Source organism: Melospiza georgiana, chromosome 5 (assembly GCF_028018845.1).
Source record: "Melospiza georgiana isolate bMelGeo1 chromosome 5, bMelGeo1.pri, whole genome shotgun sequence".
In the NCBI taxonomy this organism is placed as follows: domain Eukaryota; kingdom Metazoa; phylum Chordata; class Aves; order Passeriformes; family Passerellidae; genus Melospiza; species Melospiza georgiana.
The window spans coordinates 71,896,738-71,916,829 of record NC_080434.1 but is presented as its reverse complement, the minus strand read 5'-3'; the positions used below and the strand labels follow the sequence as shown (position 1 = coordinate 71,916,829).

Here is a 20,092-nt window from a genome sequence, read left to right as displayed (position 1 = left end):
CACTGTCTGGCATTGTGGGAGCTGTAGTTCGCCTCTCGCTGCACTACAAGTCCCAGCCTGCCGGCGGAGGAGAAAGAGGTGGAGGAGGTGGAGGCGGAGGAGGAGAGGAGCCGGCACGGCCCAGGCCTGCAGCCCGTGAGGAAGAGCCCCCCGGGGGCGGGCCGCGCCGGCATGCGGCTCCCCGGCCGGCTCGCCCTGCTGCGGAGCACGCCCCTGGCTGCCCGGCCGCCAGGGAGGGTCCGAACGGGGCGGGCGGCGGCGCGGCGCGGCTTCTCCCGCGGGCGGCTCGGCGGCACCATGGCAGAGGAGGCCAAGAAGCGGGCCGCCTTCGCCGCCGTGGACAAGCACGTCCAGGTGAGGCAGCCCGGGGTGCTGCGGGGCGCTGCGGGGCGCGGGGGGCTCGGAGCCCCGGGGCGCGGGGCGGCCGCGGGGTGCGCGGAACCTCCGGGAGGGGCTCCGGGCTGCAGGGACCCCCCAAAGCACAGAGTGGCTGCAGGGTGCAGGGGTTCCCCAATGCATGCAGTGGCCGTGGAGTGCATGGAGCGGTTTCGGGGTGCCGGGACAAACTCTGGGCTGCCGGGACCCCCAGTACACGGAGCGGCTCCGGGGTGCCGGGACAGGATCTGGTGTACCGGGACCCCTCAGTGCACCGGGCGGCTATGGGGTGCAGGGAGCTTCCCAGTGCATGGAGAGGCTCTGGGGTGCACGGAGCCCCCAGTACACTGAGAGATCCCGGAGTGCAGGGACAGGCTCCGGGGTACCGGGACTCCCCAGTGCACGAGGGGCCACGGGGTGCGTGGAGGCTCCCAGTGCAGGACGGAGCTCGGGGTGCACAGAGCAACTCTGGGGTGCAGAGACCTCTCCGTAATCCCCGGACGGAGCTCGGGGTGCACGGAGCGAATCCGGGGTGTCAGGACCCCTAATGCGCGGAGCGGCCGCGTGGTGCACGGGGTGTCTGGAGGGACGGACGGGTCCCGGGCTGCGTGGAGCGGCTCCGGGAGCGGGGACAGGCTCTGGGGTGCTGGGGCTCGGAATGCACGAAGGGGCCGAGAGTTGCACGGAGCAACTCCGGGGTGTCAGGACTCCACAAAGCACAGAGCGGCCGCGGGGTACGCGGATTTTTGCAGCGCATGGAGTGGCTCTGGATTGCAGGGACAGGCTCTGGGGTGCCGGGACCCCCTGGTACACCGAATGGCAGTGAAGTGCACGGAGCTTCCCAGTGCATGGACGGGCTGCGGGATCCCCCAGCACACAGAGAGGCTCTGGGGTGCCGGCACTCCCCAAGGCACGAAGCGGCCACAGGGAGTGCAGAGTCCCACGGTGCACGGACGGACCTTGGGACGCATGGAGCGACTCTGGGGTGCAGGGACACCCCAAAGCACAGAGCAGCCACGGACTCTCCCCGAGCACAGAGGGCCCTGGGTTCATGGAGCGGCTCTGGGGACAGGGACGGGTTTTAGGGTGCTGGCACCCCGCAATGCACAGAGGGGCCGTGGAATGCACAGAATCTCTGGATGGACCCTGGGGTGCACAGAGCAACTCTGGGGTTTTGCCGTGACCACACAAAACACAGAGTGGCCGCAAAACAGGGGTGCACGGAGCCTTCCAGTGCACGGGCAGACCCGGGGCTGTGTGAGGCAGCTGCAGGTGCGGGACAGGCTGTGCAGTGCCGGCACTCCCCAGTGTACGGAATGGCCATGGAATGTATTGAACTTCCCAGGGCACGGATGGGCACGGACTCCTGCAGTGCACAGAGCAGCGCCGAGGTTCATGGATGCAGTGGGGGGCATTGAGAATATCCCCCGACTTGGAGCATGAACAGTCCTGGGTGCAAAGAGGGACCCTGGGGTGCATGGATGGGTCCTGCTGAGCCTCTTTCTCCTTTGCTTCGGACTTCACTCCTTTTAGCTGAGGCAAAGGAAGAAAACTGCTTTTCCTTCCCCAGTGTGTGCCTCCCCAGCAGCAGCTTCATGCCTGATCCAGCTCAGCACTGTGTATTGGGGTAATGTCTTGCACCTCCAAACTTTCACTGTGCACCCTCCTGCGAGCTGGGCTGTGGTGGGAGTTCGGGCTAATGCCAGGTGCTGCTCCTTTCTCCAAATCCAGGATGCACTGCTGCTACACCCCATTTGTGAGCACCCAGGCAAGGAGCGACGGTCCCTGAGCAGGGGATTCTGCCTTGTCCTCTGCAGGGAGGGCAGTGCAGCCGGGGCTTGAGTCAGCCCCGTGAATGTCAGCGAGGGCTGGAGCTGCCTGAGGTTTGGCACCGCCCGCTTGGGGGGCTCAGGATCAACGGTTGCAGTCACGCAGGGCTTTATCGCTTCTGTGCCAGCCCTTTCGCAATGGCACTGCCGAAATCGGGCCGAGGAGCTCCTGCTAAGAGTGTAGGTATTGGCAGTTAGGGGAGAGAAAAAAAATCCCTTTTCCTTCCTGCTCCCCCCTTGCTGGAGTAGTGTTTTGAGGTTCAGCTGCTGATGGCTTCCCTTGTGTCCCGTGGAAGTTCTGCCACATGTGTGTGAGACCCAGCCCTGCCAGGCCAACACCATCAAAAGTGACCAGTCTGTGGGATGGGGGAGCCTGGGGGCTCTGGCAGTTGATAAAAATCCATTTTCTTACCCAAGGGAAGCCCCAAATTGTGCATTGAGCAGTCATGGGAGGAAGGACCCATCTCACAAGGATGACCCAAGACACCACTGTTGCTGTGAGATGTCATAAATGGGGGCTCCTTTGATTAGGGGTAAAACCAGTACTTTTGGACTTTATTAGTGAAATCACTGCCCTTTGTGCTGTTTTATCGCCAGGCAAATTTAGGATAATGTTTCTGGCTGTCTCCCAGCTAATGAAAGTTCAATGTCCAGCTTGTGATGCCAGTTAAGTAAATGAGCAGTGTCTGGGGTAACACCCCAATGGTTGTGCAAGCTCCAGGAAATAATGGAGCAGGAGCTCAGGGTCACTGCCCAGGAGCGGGATGGTCTCAGCTCTCAGTTTGCACTGGCAGGGGGCAGCTGCTGTTGGCAATGGACAGGTTTGTGTTTGCTTCTTAGAGCTCTCAAGGGGGGCAATGCTGCCTCTGAAAGCAAAGCTGGGGCTTCCCCTGCACATCAGGGATGTGTGGGAGACACCAGGGCTTGGTTCTGCTGGACAAATCTCTCTTGCTTAACAACTGTGCCATAAATCTGTGGCACCGGGAGCTTGGCACTGGATCCACCTTCACCCCCATCCCTGCCTTGCCAGGACAGCAGCTCCTTGTGTGCCACATGTAAACCTGGCTGTGCGAGGGGGGATTAGGACAGGATAATTTTTCTGGTTTTATTTTATTTTATTTTAATTTTTATTTTATTTTATTTTATTTTAATTTTTATTTTATTTTATTTTTTATTTTATTTTATTTTATTTTATTTTATTTTATTTTATTTTATTTTAATTTTTATTTTATTTTATTTTATTTTATTTTAATTTTTATTTTATTTTATTTTAGTTTAGTTTATTTTAATTTTTATTTTATTTTAATTTTTATTTTATTTTATTTTAGTTTAGTTTATTTTATTTTAGTTTAGTTTAGTTTATTTTATTTTATTTTATGGCTGTGGGGCTGTGCCAGCCTGGGGGAGTGGGGCTGGCACAGGCTGGGGCTTTAGAGCTGTAAGCTACTTGGGGAGAGCAGGCTTTGCCTTTATACAACACCTCTGAGGGCAGGCCCCGTGAGCACTCTGTTAGAAATGAAAATACAGCTACTGCCCCATGTCCTACTGCCCCAGAGGGGACTGAGCAAACTTTGGGCTTTGCTCTGTGTTTATCTGCTGCTTTTAGCAAGGTCTTTGCTCTCTGACCTTGGAAGCTCAGGTGGGACTGGCCAGTGCCTTGTGCTGCTGGTGCTGCTCTGTGTGTGTTGCCTTGCTGGCTCCTGTGGTGCTGGGCAGTGTCTTTAGGCCCTTGGGTTGGCAGGGAAAATGCTGTAATTAATTACTAAAATGTTAAAACACTGCCCACTTCACCCAAAAGGGTCCTCAGCTGTGCTGTGGCTCAGTGCCTGGGTTTTGTTTGGTGGGTTTATGGTAAACAACATGAAATGTAATATTTTTTTTGCATGAGGTGCTGCTCCTGGGTGCTCTGCTTCTCACCAGTGTTTGCCCTGCCCCTGGTTTTAAAATGTTTTGTGGTTGGTTTTGCCCTTGGTCTGGCTGGGGTTGGAGCTGAGGAGGGAGAGGTGGGAGTCATGTAAGGCAGGGGCTGTGGCAGCACAGTTTAGGCTGGTTAAAAGTGCTGCTTCACCTCTAACCACTGATAAATGGATGGGCTGGGACCCTTGTGAGCTCTTCCTGCTTCGTTACAGTGGAGTTGCCCATGCTGAAGCTTTCCCCATCCCTCTAGGGTACCCAGCTGCTGCAAGAAGCTGTCCCACCCTACAGAAATGAGGGCAAAGAGAAGGAACTGCCTCTCCTGGGTCAGAACAAGTCCTTTGGGAGCGCTGGTACTGCCCATGTCCTGCCCCCTGTGCACAGCTTGGCTTGCCCCGGCCTTGGCTGGCCTTGCCTGGCTCTGCCGCTGCCTGGGGGGCACCAGGAGCTCTGGGTGCCTGCTGGCCACGCTGCAGGGACCTGTTGCTGTGCCCAGCTTCTGCAGAGTCACAGTGCTTAGTGAGGGCTGGGATGGAAGCTGGGCCTCTGGTTTTGGAGAACTTCTGTTTTCTTTGAGCTTTTAACTTGCAGAAGCAAGAGAAATGACTAATCCTAGGGGAGTGTGACCTGTCTTGAACTCCACCTTTCCAGGTAAACTTGAGTGACAGCAGGATTTTAGCTGGTTGGAGTGCTGCAGGTGTGGCTTTTCCCACAGCTGCCCAGCTCTGGATGTGCTGCACACGAGGAAAGAGCTCCAGATCTGTCTAATGTCCGAGAGATAATGCACAACAGCCCTGTGCCTGCGTCTCTGCTTGTCTGCATATGTTCCTCATCTGAAGTCTCTGTGGTGATACTGGGCCTCTTTAAGTCAATTTAAGCTTTGGATCCCATCCAAAGAAAATGAAATACACTGAAAATGGGAAGTGCAGAAGGCTGCAGGTCACTTACAGGGGATGGGAAACTGAGTTGATGATAAACAGAGACTGACGTGGCAGAGAACATGTCTTGCACAAGTAACACGAGAGCACCCAGCCACCCTCAGCCTGCAGCACCTTTTAGGGGTGTATCTGTGTTGCAGGTGACAGGCAGTGATCTTTGAATCAGGCAGTACACACAGAAAGGCCAGGATGGAGCTGTGGTTAAAATTTCATCCTCTTCACAAAATTTCATCCTCTTCCTGGCACATGCTGCCAGGCTCACCCGCATTCCAAGTTTTGCTGGACTCTCCTATAGGCAGCTTTACACTCTTGTTTTGGAAAACATTCTTTATTATTCACAGGAACAGCTGCTGTGCTCTCTGCTTTGGCTGCTGGTGCATCTGTGCTGTTTACTAATGATATGGTTGGCAGCAAATGCAGCCTTTTACTGTGTGGCTTCCTTGGGAAGATTTTATCTTGAGGTTGTTTCCCCTTCTTCCTCTGTGGTATTGTCTGAAATTCACAGCTTTCCGGCAGGAGAGCTTTCATGGAATGCCAGCAACCGCCAGTGAGTGTGCATTGAACGCCCTGAGATGGGGCCGTGCTGGTAATTAGCAAGCACATGTCCTTAATGAGAGGCAGAGTTGATTAAGATCCCCTGGCCGCAGACCACGGCCGTGCCCTCGCTGGCACAGCGCGTTCCCTGCCTTGCCTGCACAGTGCTGAGATGCTGTGTCCACGGGCATCCCTGGACAGGGCTCCTCTTGCATGTGCTCATGATGCCGGTTTTGCTGGGGAAGTGGAGTCTGGAGCCTCCAGTGACAGCATTCCTCTGTCTTTGATCAGTGACAGCATTCCTCTGTCTTTGATTTGCAGAACAATCAAGTTCTTGGGATCGGGAGCGGATCTACGATTGTACACGCGGTGCAGCGATTAGGTAGGATGCTCCCCTTCCTGTCCCTCCCACCACAAAAATCCCCCTTTCCTTCTGCCCCAACTACTTCAAAAACACCCCAGAATCACCTGTGTGCTGACTTAGAGCTGATGCCTTGGGTCTGCTCACTGGCTGCTGTGTCCTGCTTGAAGCTGAAGGTTAAAACTGAGCCTTGGGCTCCAAGTTTATAGCCTGGGAGTCCTGAGGAGGTAATGATTTGCCAGCTGTTCCTGACAGCCAGGAAAAGCTCTGCACTGGCACCCACCACAAACTGGAGCTGAGCTCCTTGGTCTGGTTCCAGCTTTGCCAGCTCTGCCCAGTGCTGGCTTGCTGTGTGGCTCGGGGCCATGCAGCTGCTCTGCTTCCTTTAACCCGTGTGCCTGGGGCTCCTTTTGCTCCCCACATCCACAGGATTCACACTGAGGGCCCTGCTGAGGTGTAATGAAAATGAGGAATGTGAAATCCTGCTGTGTTTTATGTATGCACCCTGCAGCCAGGTTTACCTGCTTGCTCCAGGTGCAGGGCTTTGCTCAGGGAGTGATTCAGAAAAATTCAGCAAAATATTCAAGTGAGGCAAATGCAGCTTTGCAGAGTGAGTGTGAGGGTAATTATGGCTCATTACAGAGGGTGCAGAGGTTTAGAGTTCCTCTGCAGGGCAGTCCCAGCCCTTCTTGTGGAGGTGCTGAACTTTGGATGTCCTTGGGTGCAGAGCAGAGCAGCTGTGGGGCCATGGTGGGTTGGGAGTGCAGGATCAGCCCTGTTGCTCTTGGGGTCTTGCTTGGGTACAGAGGGGGAACCACAGAATCATCAAGGTTGGAAAACACCTCCCAGATCCTCAAACCCCACACAGCACCACTGTGTCACCACCAAACCATACTCCCAGGTGTTACATCCACACTTGCAGGTGTGAAGATTGCACCACTTCTCTGGGCAGCACCGTTCAGTGTGTCCCACCTGGGTGGCTCTGCCTGTTCAGCTCCCTTGGGCAGAGCTGTCCTGCAGCCCAGAGCAAGCTGAGTTCTGAGCACAGGGGCACAGCAGGGCTGGGGCTGTCCCTTGTCACCATTTCCCCACTCTGTGTGTGATCACTTCATTGTCTGGGAGCTGCTGTTCAGCCTCCTGGGCTTGGCTCAGTACTGCAACCACTCCCTCCTTGAGCACAGAATCAGTCTCTAAATAAATGCCTATTGTATTTGAAGAGGAGTGGCTGTTCCAGGCTGCAGATTCTGGCTTTCCATGTCTCCTGATTGCTTTAGAACTGGGATGTGGCTTGTAAGAACATCAGCCTCATGAGCTGGATGTTCAATCCTTCCAGCAGCAGCACTACCTTGGAGCATGTAGCTCCTGTGCTTGCTCTGGTGCATGAGCTCTTGCTGGCTCCTAGGCTGTTGGCTTGTGCCTGGTATTGTAATTACTAAAATAACATTTTATCCATAATGATATCTTAGTAATAGATTTTAGTCATTTGAGGTTAGCCTGGGGGAGGAAATATTTCCTTCCATTTAATGGAATACTGTACTTTATTAGTTCTTTCCCTGCTATATATTTAAATGTTCTATAATAAATTAATGTGATGTCCCCAGGGCAACAAGCCAGCAAACCTTTCAGACAGCTGCTGGAGCTCTGTGTTTACATGGAGAGCAGCAAAAACCTGTCCAGTGGAGTGAGAGAGGGGATGGGGCCCCTTTCCCAGGTGAGGATTTGCTGCTGGGGCTCCTCTCTTGCTGGAGACATAAAGGTTAATGGCTCATGGTGGCTTGGGCTGGTGTTGAAACATTTGTGTTGAAACTGAGCCTCAGCCTATGGAGGGGGCACCTGTTTGCATTTTGAGCGTGACTGAGTTATTTGCAAGCCAAGCAAGTAATTGCAGTGGATCAGGGAGGCTGAAAACTGAGCTTTCTTAAAGAGAAAGTTGCTGTGGTTTTGCCTTGTGCAATGAACTAACCAAGGCTTCTGCTTTTTGCCTGCAGCTGAGCGAGTCAAGGAGGAGAACCTGACCATTGTTTGCATCCCTACATCCTTTCAGGTGAGTGCTTTGCTTTCCTCCTTTGCTTCCTGCCACTCCAAACACTCCTGCAGGGCATCTCCCCCTGGGCTGTGGGAGCCACCCTGCCCCTCTCTGGGTCACAGTGCTGTGAGTGAGCCAAAAGCACCAGAGAGAGCACTCGTGGTGCAGCCTGCAGAAAGAGGGTGAAGGTGCTGTGTTACCCTGACCTGAGCCGGGGCTGGGAGCTGTATTTGGAGCCTGTGTGGTGAGGCTGGTTGTGCCAGGGTTGGTGTGTGGCTTCCTCTGGATCCCACCTGCAGGAAAATGCTGCTCAGTGGTGAACCAGGCTCCTAGTGCAAAGCTCACTGGAGGCACTTTGTCTCCTTTGAGTCTGTATCAGCCCTGACAGCTGTAAAGAATAATGGGAAACTCTTGTGTTTTCAGCAGGAGCTTCACATGCATCAGCTGGATTTGATAAGAAACTGCAGAAGAGAAATTGGCTTAACCTCTTGTTTGCAGGAATTGGTTCATACCAAGCTGGATGTTGAGAGGGCTGGAGGGAGAGGGAGAGCCTGGCTTGGTGGTGGAATACAGATGTGCTGGGGAAGCCTCTGAGCATCTCCCATGCCCTTGGCAACTGGCTTTGGTCTCTTTGCCTCTGCTCCCTGAGGTGGGAACCTCCTTTTGGGCAGGCAGAGGTGACACAGTGGGGACCACCTGAAGGGTCCTCAAGGCTAGGTGGATTGCCACCTACCCCAGGCAAGGAATTGGGCATATGTCCTTCCCACGGGCCTGGGGGCTGTGCTTTTGTCACACTCCTGTCACCGTGAGGGCAGTCAGGCAGTGTGGCAGGCGGGGCAGAGCCTGTCCTGTGAGGTGTGCAGGGACTGGCTGGAGACAGCCCTGAGCAACCTGGGAGCTGACCCTGCCTTCACCTGGAGGTGGGATGAATGGAGACCAACCTGAATTAGCCTAGAATCTTAGGAAAACCTAACATCCTCCTATCCTGCAGTTGTTTAGGTGTGGGGGTGACAGGGCTCTCTCTTCCCAGCTGTTGCAGGTGGCTGGGGTATGGTGCAAGGCCCTTCAAAGGCCAGAAAGTGAAAAAAAAGAAAATTAACCTATATTGGTACTTCTGTTGATTATATAGGCTGTGGTGAGAGTCTGTCTTTGATCTGTCTCAAATGATTCCCACCCTGAAATGCCATGTCCCCTTGGAATTTAGGAAAAGTACTCTGAATTCAGTCATTAGTTCTTAAACAAAATATTGATTAAGTTCTTGTAGTGAGCGTGGGCTGGAGCCTGTCCTGCCCTGAAATGTTGTCATAGTTCATTTAACACCATGGAGTTTCTTACCAGTAAAACAAAAAGTTGCTGTTAAAGGGAAGAGAGGGATTGTACACCTGCAGGAGCCAAATTCCCAACGTGGGGCTGCCTTGTATCTCTTGCAGTCCCTTAGACCTCAACCACTGCCGAGTGGAGCGTTCCCAGCTCAGCAAAACAGCATTTTATTTTCACTGTGTACAGGTGTAGATGGCTGCCTGAGGTCATGGCAAGGAAGAGTTGGTTTCAGTGAGCTTTTATACTCCTCCCTCCCCTGTTGTCAGGGCACTAATCCATCTCCAGCAGTAAAGCTAGAGCAGGGTAAGTATCAGTATCTGTCCCTGGCCTTGCGTTGTCTCTGCTCACCGGGACTCAGTGTGCTCCCTGGGACTGCTCCTGCCCAGGCTGGGCAGTTCCTCACTCCTCCCTCAGTGATGGGAGCTCTGCTGCTGATTGCCACTGCTCCCCGTGCCTGGCAGGCAGAGCTGGAGGGAGCCAAGCCACCTCATTGCCACACTGCTGACTGAGCCTCTTCAGGGTCTGGCCTGCATGTGCAGCACGGTGTTTTCAATGCTTTGAGTTTCCCAGATCCCTGAAATCTCCTTTTGTGGACACCACGTGATGAATGCCAACCCACTGATTTTTATTCCTATCATTTTGTGAGTCCTTAGGGCCCCACAGCCCATGGGTGTTAAAACTGCATGCTATGAAATGCCATGATAAACCATTCTAATCTCATTGCCAGGAGTGCCACCTACTAATTCTAATATTTCTGGGATGGCAGTACCTGTGACTGATGCACTTTGTTAGTGTCAGTGGGTGGAATTCAGGGGAATCAGCTGATCCAGGCTCCTGAAATGGGGTTTCTTGGTCCAGCTGCAGCGTGGTGGCAAGTTCAGACTGAGCAGAGTCTGTGCAAGGAGGGAATCTCACTTGAATGAAGATTTGTAACATGGAAAGTTCAACCAGTTAGAGATTGTGCAGATGACACCAAGCTGGGTGGGAATGTTGATCCGCAGGAGGGCAGGAAGGGTCTGCAGGGGATGGATGGAGATGGATAGATGGATGGATGGATGATGGATGGATGGATGGATGGATGGATGGATGGATGATGGATGGATGGATGGATGATGGATGGATGATGGATGGATGGATGGATGGATGGATGGATGGATGGATGGATGGATGGATGATGGATGGATGGATGATGGATGGATGGTGGATGGATGATGGATGATGGATGGATGGATGGATGATGGATGGATGGATGGATGATGGATGGATGATGGATGATGGATGGATGGATGGATGGATGATGGTTGGATGATGGATGGATGGGTGATGGATGGATGGATGATGGATGGATGGATGATGGATGATGGATGGATGGATGGATGATGGATGGATGGATGGATGATGGATGGATGGATGGATGGATGATGGTTGGATGATGGATGGATGGATGATGGATGATGGATGATGGATGATGGATGGATGGATGGATGATGGATGGATGGATGGATGATGGATGGATGGATGATGGATGGATGATGGATGGATGGATGATGGATGGATGGATGGATGATGGATGGATGGATGATGGATGGATGGATGGATGATGGATGGATGGATGGATGGATGGATGATGGATGGATGGATGATGGATGGATGATGGATGATGGATGGATGGATGATGGATGGATGGATGGATGATGGTTGGATGATGGATGGATGGGTGATGGATGGATGGATGATGGATGGATGGATGATGGATGGATGGATGATGGATGAATGGATGGATGATGGATGGATGGATGATGGATGGATGGATGGATGATGGATGGATGATGGATGGATGATGGATGGATGGATGGATGGATGGATGATGGATGGATGATGGATGATGGATGGATGGATGGATGGATGGATGGATGGATGGATGGATGATGGATGGATGGATGGATGGATGGATGGATGGATGGATGGATGGATGGATGATGGATGGATGATGGATGATGGATGGATGGACGGATGGATGGATGGATGATGGATGGATGATGGATGGACGGATGGATGGATGGATGATGGATGGATGGATGGATGGATGGATGGATGGATGGATGATGGATGGATGGATGGATGGATGGATGATGGATGGATGGATGGATGGATGGATGGATGGACGGACACACCAAGGCCAAGGGTCTGAGCTTCAGCAAGGCCAGGTGCTGGGTCTGCTCTTAGGCCACAGCAATGTCGTGCAGAGCTGCAGGCTGGGGCAGAGTGGGTGGAGAGTGGCCCAGCAGGACAGGCCCTGGGGGGCTGGTGCCATGAGCCAGGGTGTGCCCAGGTGGCCAGGGAGGCCAGGGGCTCCTGGCCTGTGGCAGCAATAGTGGCAGCAGGAGCAGGGCAGGGATTGTCCCTGGGCACTGGGCACTGGTGAGGCCACGCTGGATCCTGTGTTCAGTTTTGTGCCTCATGCAAGGAAGGCACTGAGGGGCTGGAGGGTGTCTAGAGCAGGGAGTGGAGCTGGGGAAGGGTCTGGAGCTCAGGTGTGATGAGGGGCAGCTGAGGGGTGGAGAAAAGCAATCTCCTCACTCTCCACAGCCCCCTGACAGGAGGGGCAGCCCCTTGGCCTCTTCTCCCAAGTGACAATAACAGGACAAGAGGAAACGGCCCCAGGCTGTGCCAGGAGAGGTTTTGGTTGGATATCAGGGAAAGTTTATTCACTGGAAAGGTGGGCAGGCACTGAGCAGGCTGCCCAGGGCAGTGGTGGAGCCACCACCCCTGGAGGGAGGTAAAAGCCATGTACATGTGACACTTGGGGACATGTTTAGCAGTGGCCTGGGCAGTGCTGGGTTAAGGGCTGCACTCGGTGTCAGCAAACCTGGCTGAACAATTCTGTGGGTGCCTGTTCAAGCTGAGGGATTGAGCCAAGGGCAGCTCTGGGTGCCCTGTGTTGTGTTGCCACTAGAGGGAAACACGTGGCCACTGCAGGTCAGAGCCACCCAGCAGCTGTGTCAGCGGCTTCCCACGCTTTACCACGAGCTGTGCATTTGTTATTTACTTTTTAGCTTATTTCCAATATGAAAAATGTTTTCTCTGTTAGTTCCACATTGCTGTGGTGTAAATACTTAATTTTCTTGGTCCCATTTTTCAGCTGGAGGAGATAAGAAGGGCTGGATGGGTGTGAGGGAGAATGATGTCCAAGCTGAAACAACACAGGGTTTCAAAATTCCAAATCTGCTTTAGTGCTTAGATACAGGTGATTCCCACCAAGCTCATGAGGCCTCCTGCAGTTTGGTATGGAGACACCCAAACCCAGGAGTTCTGTTGCACCACCTGAGCATTTTAGTTCAGATCAGCAGCAGGATTTTCTTTTGATTAAACAGCTCTGGTGTGGAAGCATCATTTTCTCCTTGCTGTGTGTTCCTGCTGCAGCCAGGGAAGGACACCAGGAGTCTGTTTTCCTGTCCTGCCACTGGTAAATGCTGTTTGTTCTCTTCTTGGTGCACAGGCTCGTCAGCTGATCCTGCAGAATGGCTTAACCCTGAGTGACTTGGACCGAAATCCAGAGGTGAGTGGGACCACAGAGGTGAGACCTCAGCTCACCTTCCTCTCACCTGGTGCTTCAGAAAGTGTCCAGGCTCCTTAGTCCTCCCTGAGGCTGAGTTTGGGCAGCCACACTGCAGAACTTGAGCTGGGACAACAGGAAACAGCCTCAAGCTGTGCCACAGGAGGCTCAGATTGGATATTAGGGAAAAATTCTGCACTGAAAGGTTGGTCAAGCACTGGAACAGGCTGCCCAGGGCAGTGGTGGAATCAGCATCACTGGAATTGTTAAAAAACATGTAGATTTGATGCTCAGGGACATGGTTTAGTGGGGACCTGGCAGGGTTTGTTGAATGGCTGGACTCAGTGATCTTAAAGGTCTTTTCTAACCTTAATGATTTGAACAGGTTTAGTTTATTTTTCCCCCAAGTTGTTTCTTGGTTCTTGTCCCTTTAGATGACAGAAGGCTGCTGGGTTGTGTTGCCTCCAGGTGCTTGGCATGTCTATTAAGATGAGGCTTGAGACAGGAGTGGTGCTGAACTGTCAAAGATTTTTCCTGGTAAAATCTTTCATGCTGGTCCTTAAAGAACACCAGAGGCTCAAGAGATGTGCCTTGCAGGCCAGCAGTGGGTTTGGGTTTCTGTTCCTCTCACATGCCTGGGGTTGTTGGAGGGGCTTGGGTGCTCTCAGGGTGTCCTTGGCTGGCCCAGCACACACTTGTGTCTGCTCAGGCTGCACCAAGGTGGTGCCAGCTCTGGTGACATTTGCCACTGCTGCCTGGGACACCCCAGCCCTGGAGCTGAGCAGGAGCAGGGCCTGGGTGAGGGGAGGGGTGGTACAGGGCTTGCAAGGGCCTTCAGGGTGAAGAGAGAGAATCTTGACCTCATGTTCACAAGGCTTGATTTTATTATTTTATGATATATATTACATTATGACTATACTACAAAGAATAGAGAGAAAGTTCTCAGAAGCTAGCTAAGCTAAGAATAAAAAAGGAATGAATAGCAAAGTTCTGTGTCCAGGCAGAAAGCAAGAACAGCTCTGCCATGAGTGGTCAGTAAATCCAAACATCCACATGAGACCAATCACAGATGCACCTGCTGCATCCCACAGCAGCAGATAGCCATTGTTTACATTTTGTTCCTGAGGCCTCTCAGCTTCTCAGAAGGGGGAAAAGTCCTAAGGAAAGGATTTTAATGAAAAGATGTCTGTGACAGAGGGGTTCCCACAGCCATTTGCTGCTCTCCCCACAGCTTGATGTTGCCATCGATGGAGCAGATGAGGTGGACTCTGACCTCAACCTTATCAAAGGTGGCGGGTGAGCCTTGCTGTCCGTCTGTCTGTCTGTCTGTCTGTCCCAGGGCTGGTGGGGGCTCTGAGCATGCCTGTGTGGCTCTGGGTGTGTCTGGGCTGGGCTGGAGGGGATCCTGTGCAGGGCTGTGTGTGCACCCACAGTGGGAGATGGCTCCTGGCCAGGGACAAGGGGCACAAAGTGAGGGATGGCTGTGGGGCAATGGCAGCACCAAAACCACCCAGAACATATTAGAGGGCACTGGGTTTCAAGGCCATTAGGCACAGTGAGGAGCAGTCTGATGTTTTCTGGTTTTGTTTTTATTTTTTCCCCCTTGCAGTGGCTGCTTGACACAGGAGAAGATAGTGGCAGGATTTGCAAAGTGCTTCATTGTTATTGCTGATTACAGGTGAAGATATTGCTGTTCATAATCCCTTTCCCCTCCATGGGAGGTTTCAGATGGTGCTGTGCTAGGCCCTCATTGTCATTCCAATGGTTACAGGAGAGCAGGAATGGGTGGAAATGAGCCTGGCTCCCAGTATTTCAGCAATTCAATTTATCTTTTTTTCTTAATTTTCAACTCAGCAGGCCTGCTTGGGAGTCAGCAGAGCTTGTGGGGAAGTGGCAGTTCTGCTCTCTGAGCTCCCTGATTGTCAGCATGGGATAAATTTTCCAGCCATGGGGCTGTGGAGAAAACAACTCCTGTTCTGCTTGTCCAAAGCATGTCAGAACAGGGCTTTTGAGGGGATGGAGCACTGTGCATTAGACTGGCTCTTGCCACATGGACTGAGCCTGTGTGCTCCCGAGCCTTGTGCCTGAGGGGTTTGCCAAGGCCTGGGGTGATGTTAATGGTGTCAGCAGTGTAATGTCCAGCACTAATCCCACCTCAAACTGTGCCCTCAGGAAAAAATCTGACAGCCTTGGGGAGCAGTGGAAGAAGGGAGTTCCTATCGAGGTCATCCCCATGGCTTATGTCCCTGTCACCAAAGCCCTGACCAAAAAGTTTGGCGGAGTCGTGGAGCTGCGGATGGCTGTTAACAAAGCAGTGAGTGTCCCTGTGAGCCCTGCTTCCCTGGGGACCCTCCTGAGCAAAGGGGCAAAGGGAGGACCAGATTTCATCTGGTGACACCTGGGCTTTCACTCCCACAAGTGACTTCTCATGTAATCCCTCCTTACTGTACTTTGGTTACTGGATTGGCTATTTATGTGTTCAGGCTGCTCATTGAAAGCCTCTCTGGCTGTGACTCCTAAAGAAGCCTCGTGGAGCAGGGAGCAGAGGGATTGCCAGCCTGGCTCTGGGGGTGTTGGGGGGCTGCAGGGCAGCCTGAGCTGCCAGAGAGGGTCTCAGGTTGGGGGTGATGGTTTCACTGACAGGTTTATTGTTTCACTCACAATTTATGTGAATGACGACTCTAAAGCACTGCAGTGGGGACACTGTGAGGGCTGTGACAGTCCCTGGCTGGCATCAGGAGACACAGAGCTCATGCCATGACAGCTGGGTTTGCTTCCAGGGCCCTGTGGTGACAGACAATGGGAACTTCATCCTGGACTGGAAGTTTGACAAGGTTCACGAGTGGCGTGAAGTGAACTCTGCCATCAAAATGATACCAGGTGATGTCTCATTTTTTAAAAGCCACAAAAGCTGGCTGAGGCTTGGTGTGTGATAGTAACCTGGACTGTGGCAGCTCTCTCCTGGATAGGAGGGAATGTGTGTGTGTGTGTGTGTGTGTGTGTTTGCTGCCCTCCTGCAGGTCCCTGCATTTGTTTGTACTCAAGAGAGCAGTCAGCTCAGTTGGTACAATTGTGCCCATGGGGTTTTCCCACATGGTGGTGAAAACCTGGGGTGATGCTGGCTGATGTTGACACTGTTTCCCATAAGGCACAACAGTCCTGTTCTCTTCCCTACTCTCCTTGTGCCCCTTTAGAGAGAGACTTTGGTGAAACACCAGTGCACTCTGGAGGGAAGGTTTGCACTGTATTTTCCAGGAGCAGCTTACAGCTCTGCATCCCATTCCCATTGGGAAGCCCTCCCTGCTGGCCTTGCTGTGAGGATGAAGTGCACTCAAGCTCTTGCTGGGCTCGAGCAGCAGTGGCTGAGTGCTCTGTTTGCAAACAAAGCAGCCTCTTTGCAAGGACCCCTGCCTGGCATGAGACCTGCTGCCCAGGCCAGAGCTGCCTCTGCACCACCCAGGGCACTGGCACTCTCTGAGCTTCAGGGAAGCAGCAGCTGGGTGCCTTTCTGGTTATCTTGGCAAAGCCTGTCCCTCAAGTCCTGCCCTCACAGAACATGCAGGAACAGGGATCTTGTTGCACAAACTGAGTTGCCAACATCCCCACAAAGCAGCCATGTATTGTCCTGGCTCCACAACTGAAACCCCAGGCCAGGCAGAGGCTCTCGTCAGTGGTTTTGCTTCCCTCAGTAGTGCTTATCACAGAATCACAGAATTGTTGGGGTTGGAAGGGATCTCTGGTGCTCTGGGCTGCCCCAGTGCAGTGCTCCATATCCTAACCCAGTTGCTGCTCATGCCTGTACAAATCTCTGTACCATTAAAGCTGTGCCTGTGCAAGAGGCAGACAGTGCCTGCTTGCTGTGCACAGCAGGAGCTTCTTCCCTGCATCTCCTGTTGTTTGAGAAAGGAATAGTGAATAATGGCACCTGTTTCCTGCTCAGAAATGGACCTGCTCAGGGAAGAAGAGCTTCTTCTCTACGCAGAAGTGGATGAGCCTAAATGTGTGGCTGTTAAAGCCTAAATGCAGTGCTGGGAGAAGGGTTTTGGCCACCTTGTGATTGTGGTAGCCCTTGTCTCCATTTCTATCTACCTTCCTGGCCTCTGGCTGTGTCTCAGTGATCACTGTGAAGTTAGGAGCACTGTCACAATAGGACACAAAATGAATAACACACACAAGCTAGGATGTCCAAGGTAAAAAGAGAGCAGTTTATTTCCAAACTCCAATATTTATAGACTTTCAAAAGTGACCGTGGATTGGAGGATGAAATTGCCACCTCTCCAACCACACTGGTCAAACCAGCAATCCATCAATTCTCTCCTCCTCCAGAAAGGACTGCAAAGCAATCATTATTTACATGAAAAGTGCGTGAGAAACTCCCTTACAAAAATATAAACATCAGGAGGCTTAGAAGAACAGGGTGGCAGAGCACCCCACAATCAAATGCAATCAATCAAAAGCACATTTACAAATGGGCTACAAATTGCAGAGGTAGCACCAGAGCTGCTGAGTTTTAACATTTGAACAAATGTCAGGCAGGTGATCTCTTACAGGGAAGTCTTTCAGGTGAGTGTAAAGGCAGGGGTGGTGCCTGTGGCAGTAACTGTGCAGGATATCAGTACTGTAGGTACAGGATGCAGGAATGGTGACTCTGGCAGTAACTGTGCAGGATATCAGAGCTGTACAGGTACAGGGTGCAGGAATGGTGACTCTGGCAGTAACTGTACAGGATATCAATGCTGTGCAGGATATCAGTGCTGTACAGGTGACTCTGGCAGTAACTGTACAGGATATCAGAGCTGTACAGGTACAGGGTGCACGAATGGTGACTCTGGCAGTAACAATACAGGATATCAGTGCTGTACAGGTACAGGGTGCAGGAATGGTGGCTCTGGCAGTAACAATACAGGATGTCAGTGCTGTACAGGTACAGGGTGCAGGAATGGTGGCTCTGGCAGTAACAATACAGGATGTCAGTGCTGTACAGGTACACAGTGCAGGAATGGTGACTCTGGCAGTAACTGTACAGGATATCAGAGCTGTACAGGTACAGGGTGCAGGAATGGTGGCTCTGGCAGTAACAATACAGGATATCAGAGCTGTACAGGATATCAGAGCTGTACTGGTGACTCTGGCAGTAACTGTACAGGATATCAGAGCTGTACAGGTACAGGGTGCAGGAATGGTGACTCTGGCAGTAACTGTACAGGATATCAGAGCTGTACAGGTACAGGGTGCAGGAATGGTGACTCTGGCAGTAACTGTACAGGATATCAGTGCTGTGCAGGATGCAGGAATGGTGACTGGCAGTAACTGTACAGGATATCAGAGTTGTACTGGTGGCTCTGGCAGTAACTGTACAGGATATCAGTGCTGTACAGGTACAGGAATGGTGACTCTGGCAGTAACTGTACAGGATATCAGAGCTGTACAGGTACAGGATGCAGGAATGGTGACTCTGGCAGTAACTGTACAGGATATCAGTGCTGTGCAGGATGCAGGAATGGTGACTGGCAGTAACTGTACAGGATATCAGAGTTGTACTGGTGGCTCTGGCAGTAACTGTACAGGATATCAGTGCTGTACAGGTACAGGAATGGTGACTCTGGCAGTAACTGTACAGGATATCAGAGCTGTACAGGTACAGGATGCAGGAATGGTGACTCTGGCAGTAACTGTACAGGATATCAGTGCTGTACAGGTGACTCTGGCAGTAACTGTGCAGGATATCAGTGCTGTACTGGTGACTCTGGCAGTAAAATGATCTCTCGTTCCCCAGGCGTGGTGGAGACGGGGCTGTTCATCGACATGGCACAGCGGGTGTACTTTGGCATGGAGGACGGCTCGGTGAGCGTGAGGGAGAAGCCGCCCTGCTGACAGCCCCTGCCACACGGGGACCAGGCTGTCCCACCCGTGCCAAGCCCACGTTTGCCTTAAGGAGCGGCGGCTGTCGCAGGAGACCCGCGGGGAAGCCCATCAGGATCCGCTGATGTGATACTGAATGTCTCTTTTTTTAAAGAAAAACAAACAAACAAAAAATAGATTCTATTTATATATATATATATTTTTACTTTACAGGAATGTTGTCTTTTTTTAATGAGTCGTTTCAATGAATTGCTTTAACGTTTTTATTTTCTTTTCTAAGAAATACTTAACCAAAAACATTACTCTCCCTGGTTTTGTGTTTGGAGGTTTGGTTGGTTTTATTTTCTTTTTTTTCAAAGAGAACTTGAACCCTTCTGGTTGCTCATAGCACTTAATGGTGGAAGTCAGAAATACAATCCTAATGCATCGTTCCTAACTATCCTGGCTGGGAGGGTGATGTATGTAACAGGAGCACATCCAGTTGGGACCTGCTGATGCCTTATTTGGAACCTTTTTGGTTCAGTATTTTATGCCTTTTATTTTTCTATACCACTGTTTTATAATAGTTCGGGATGTCTGGTTGTCCTCTGTGTACATGACAATTCTCTGAGCCTAGGGTGGTCTCTACATCCCCTCTCTGGGAAACTTCTAAGGGCCTTTTCTGGGCTTCTGTGTGGAGGAGACATTCATCCTTTGAGCCAAACTCTGCTGTCATTTAATTCAGTACCTCTGATTAAAGTCTGTCCTGTAGCTGGAGACGTTTGGGACTTTGTCCTTTTAGACAAAGAGCAGAACTGGGTGCTTGATGAACTTACAGGAGCATATTTTAGCAGCTTAGGGCAGCATGGAACAGTGTTCAGTGGCAAATGATCTGGTTTGCAATGAAGGTTAATTATCACCCCTCAGCTGGTTGATTTGTGGAAGGATAGAGCAGAACGCACAGGAAAATGGAGTCTTCCTGCCTAAATTTTCCACATGTAGCAGGAGAGAGACACGCGTTCAGTATCTAATTTTTGGTGTGTAGGTGCTTTGCATGGTTCTGATGTCGAAATGCAAGCCCTCTCTTTGTGTTTTAGACACTGAAATAAAGAGCTCTTATACCAGACTTGGTGGTAATTTTGTTCTCAAAGTAACTTATTTTGTGGATAATGGGGCAGATCGTGGTCAGACCAAGGTCTGCTAGCTTCCCCCTTGCAAGAATCCCTCACCCTGGCCAAATCCACCCTTTCTGCATTTGAATTTTCTTAAGGTAAATGAATTATTTAAAATGAACCAAATTATCTGGTCAACACTTCTTATCTGCTGTACTTTCCTCAACAGACACTGTCTTCAATTTGCACACCTAAAACCTGTGCATCTAAATCCAGCTCTTGTACT

At 51.7% G+C, this 20,092-nt stretch overlaps 1 protein-coding gene across 1 annotated transcript; it reads left to right on the top strand.

Moving 5' to 3' along the window:
- The first annotated feature begins 171 nt into the window (after positions 1–171).
- Positions 172–19,820, top strand: RPIA (ribose 5-phosphate isomerase A). Its single transcript, XM_058024308.1, has 9 exons — positions 172–354; positions 5,912–5,972; positions 7,940–7,995; positions 12,797–12,856; positions 14,085–14,149; positions 14,463–14,531; positions 15,026–15,167; positions 15,634–15,733; positions 18,630–19,820. The coding sequence occupies exons 1-9, from the start codon at positions 172–174 to the stop codon at positions 18,725–18,727; spliced, it is 834 nt and encodes a 277-aa protein (XP_057880291.1). The 3' UTR covers positions 18,728–19,820.
- Positions 19,821–20,092: the final 272 nt, after the last annotated feature.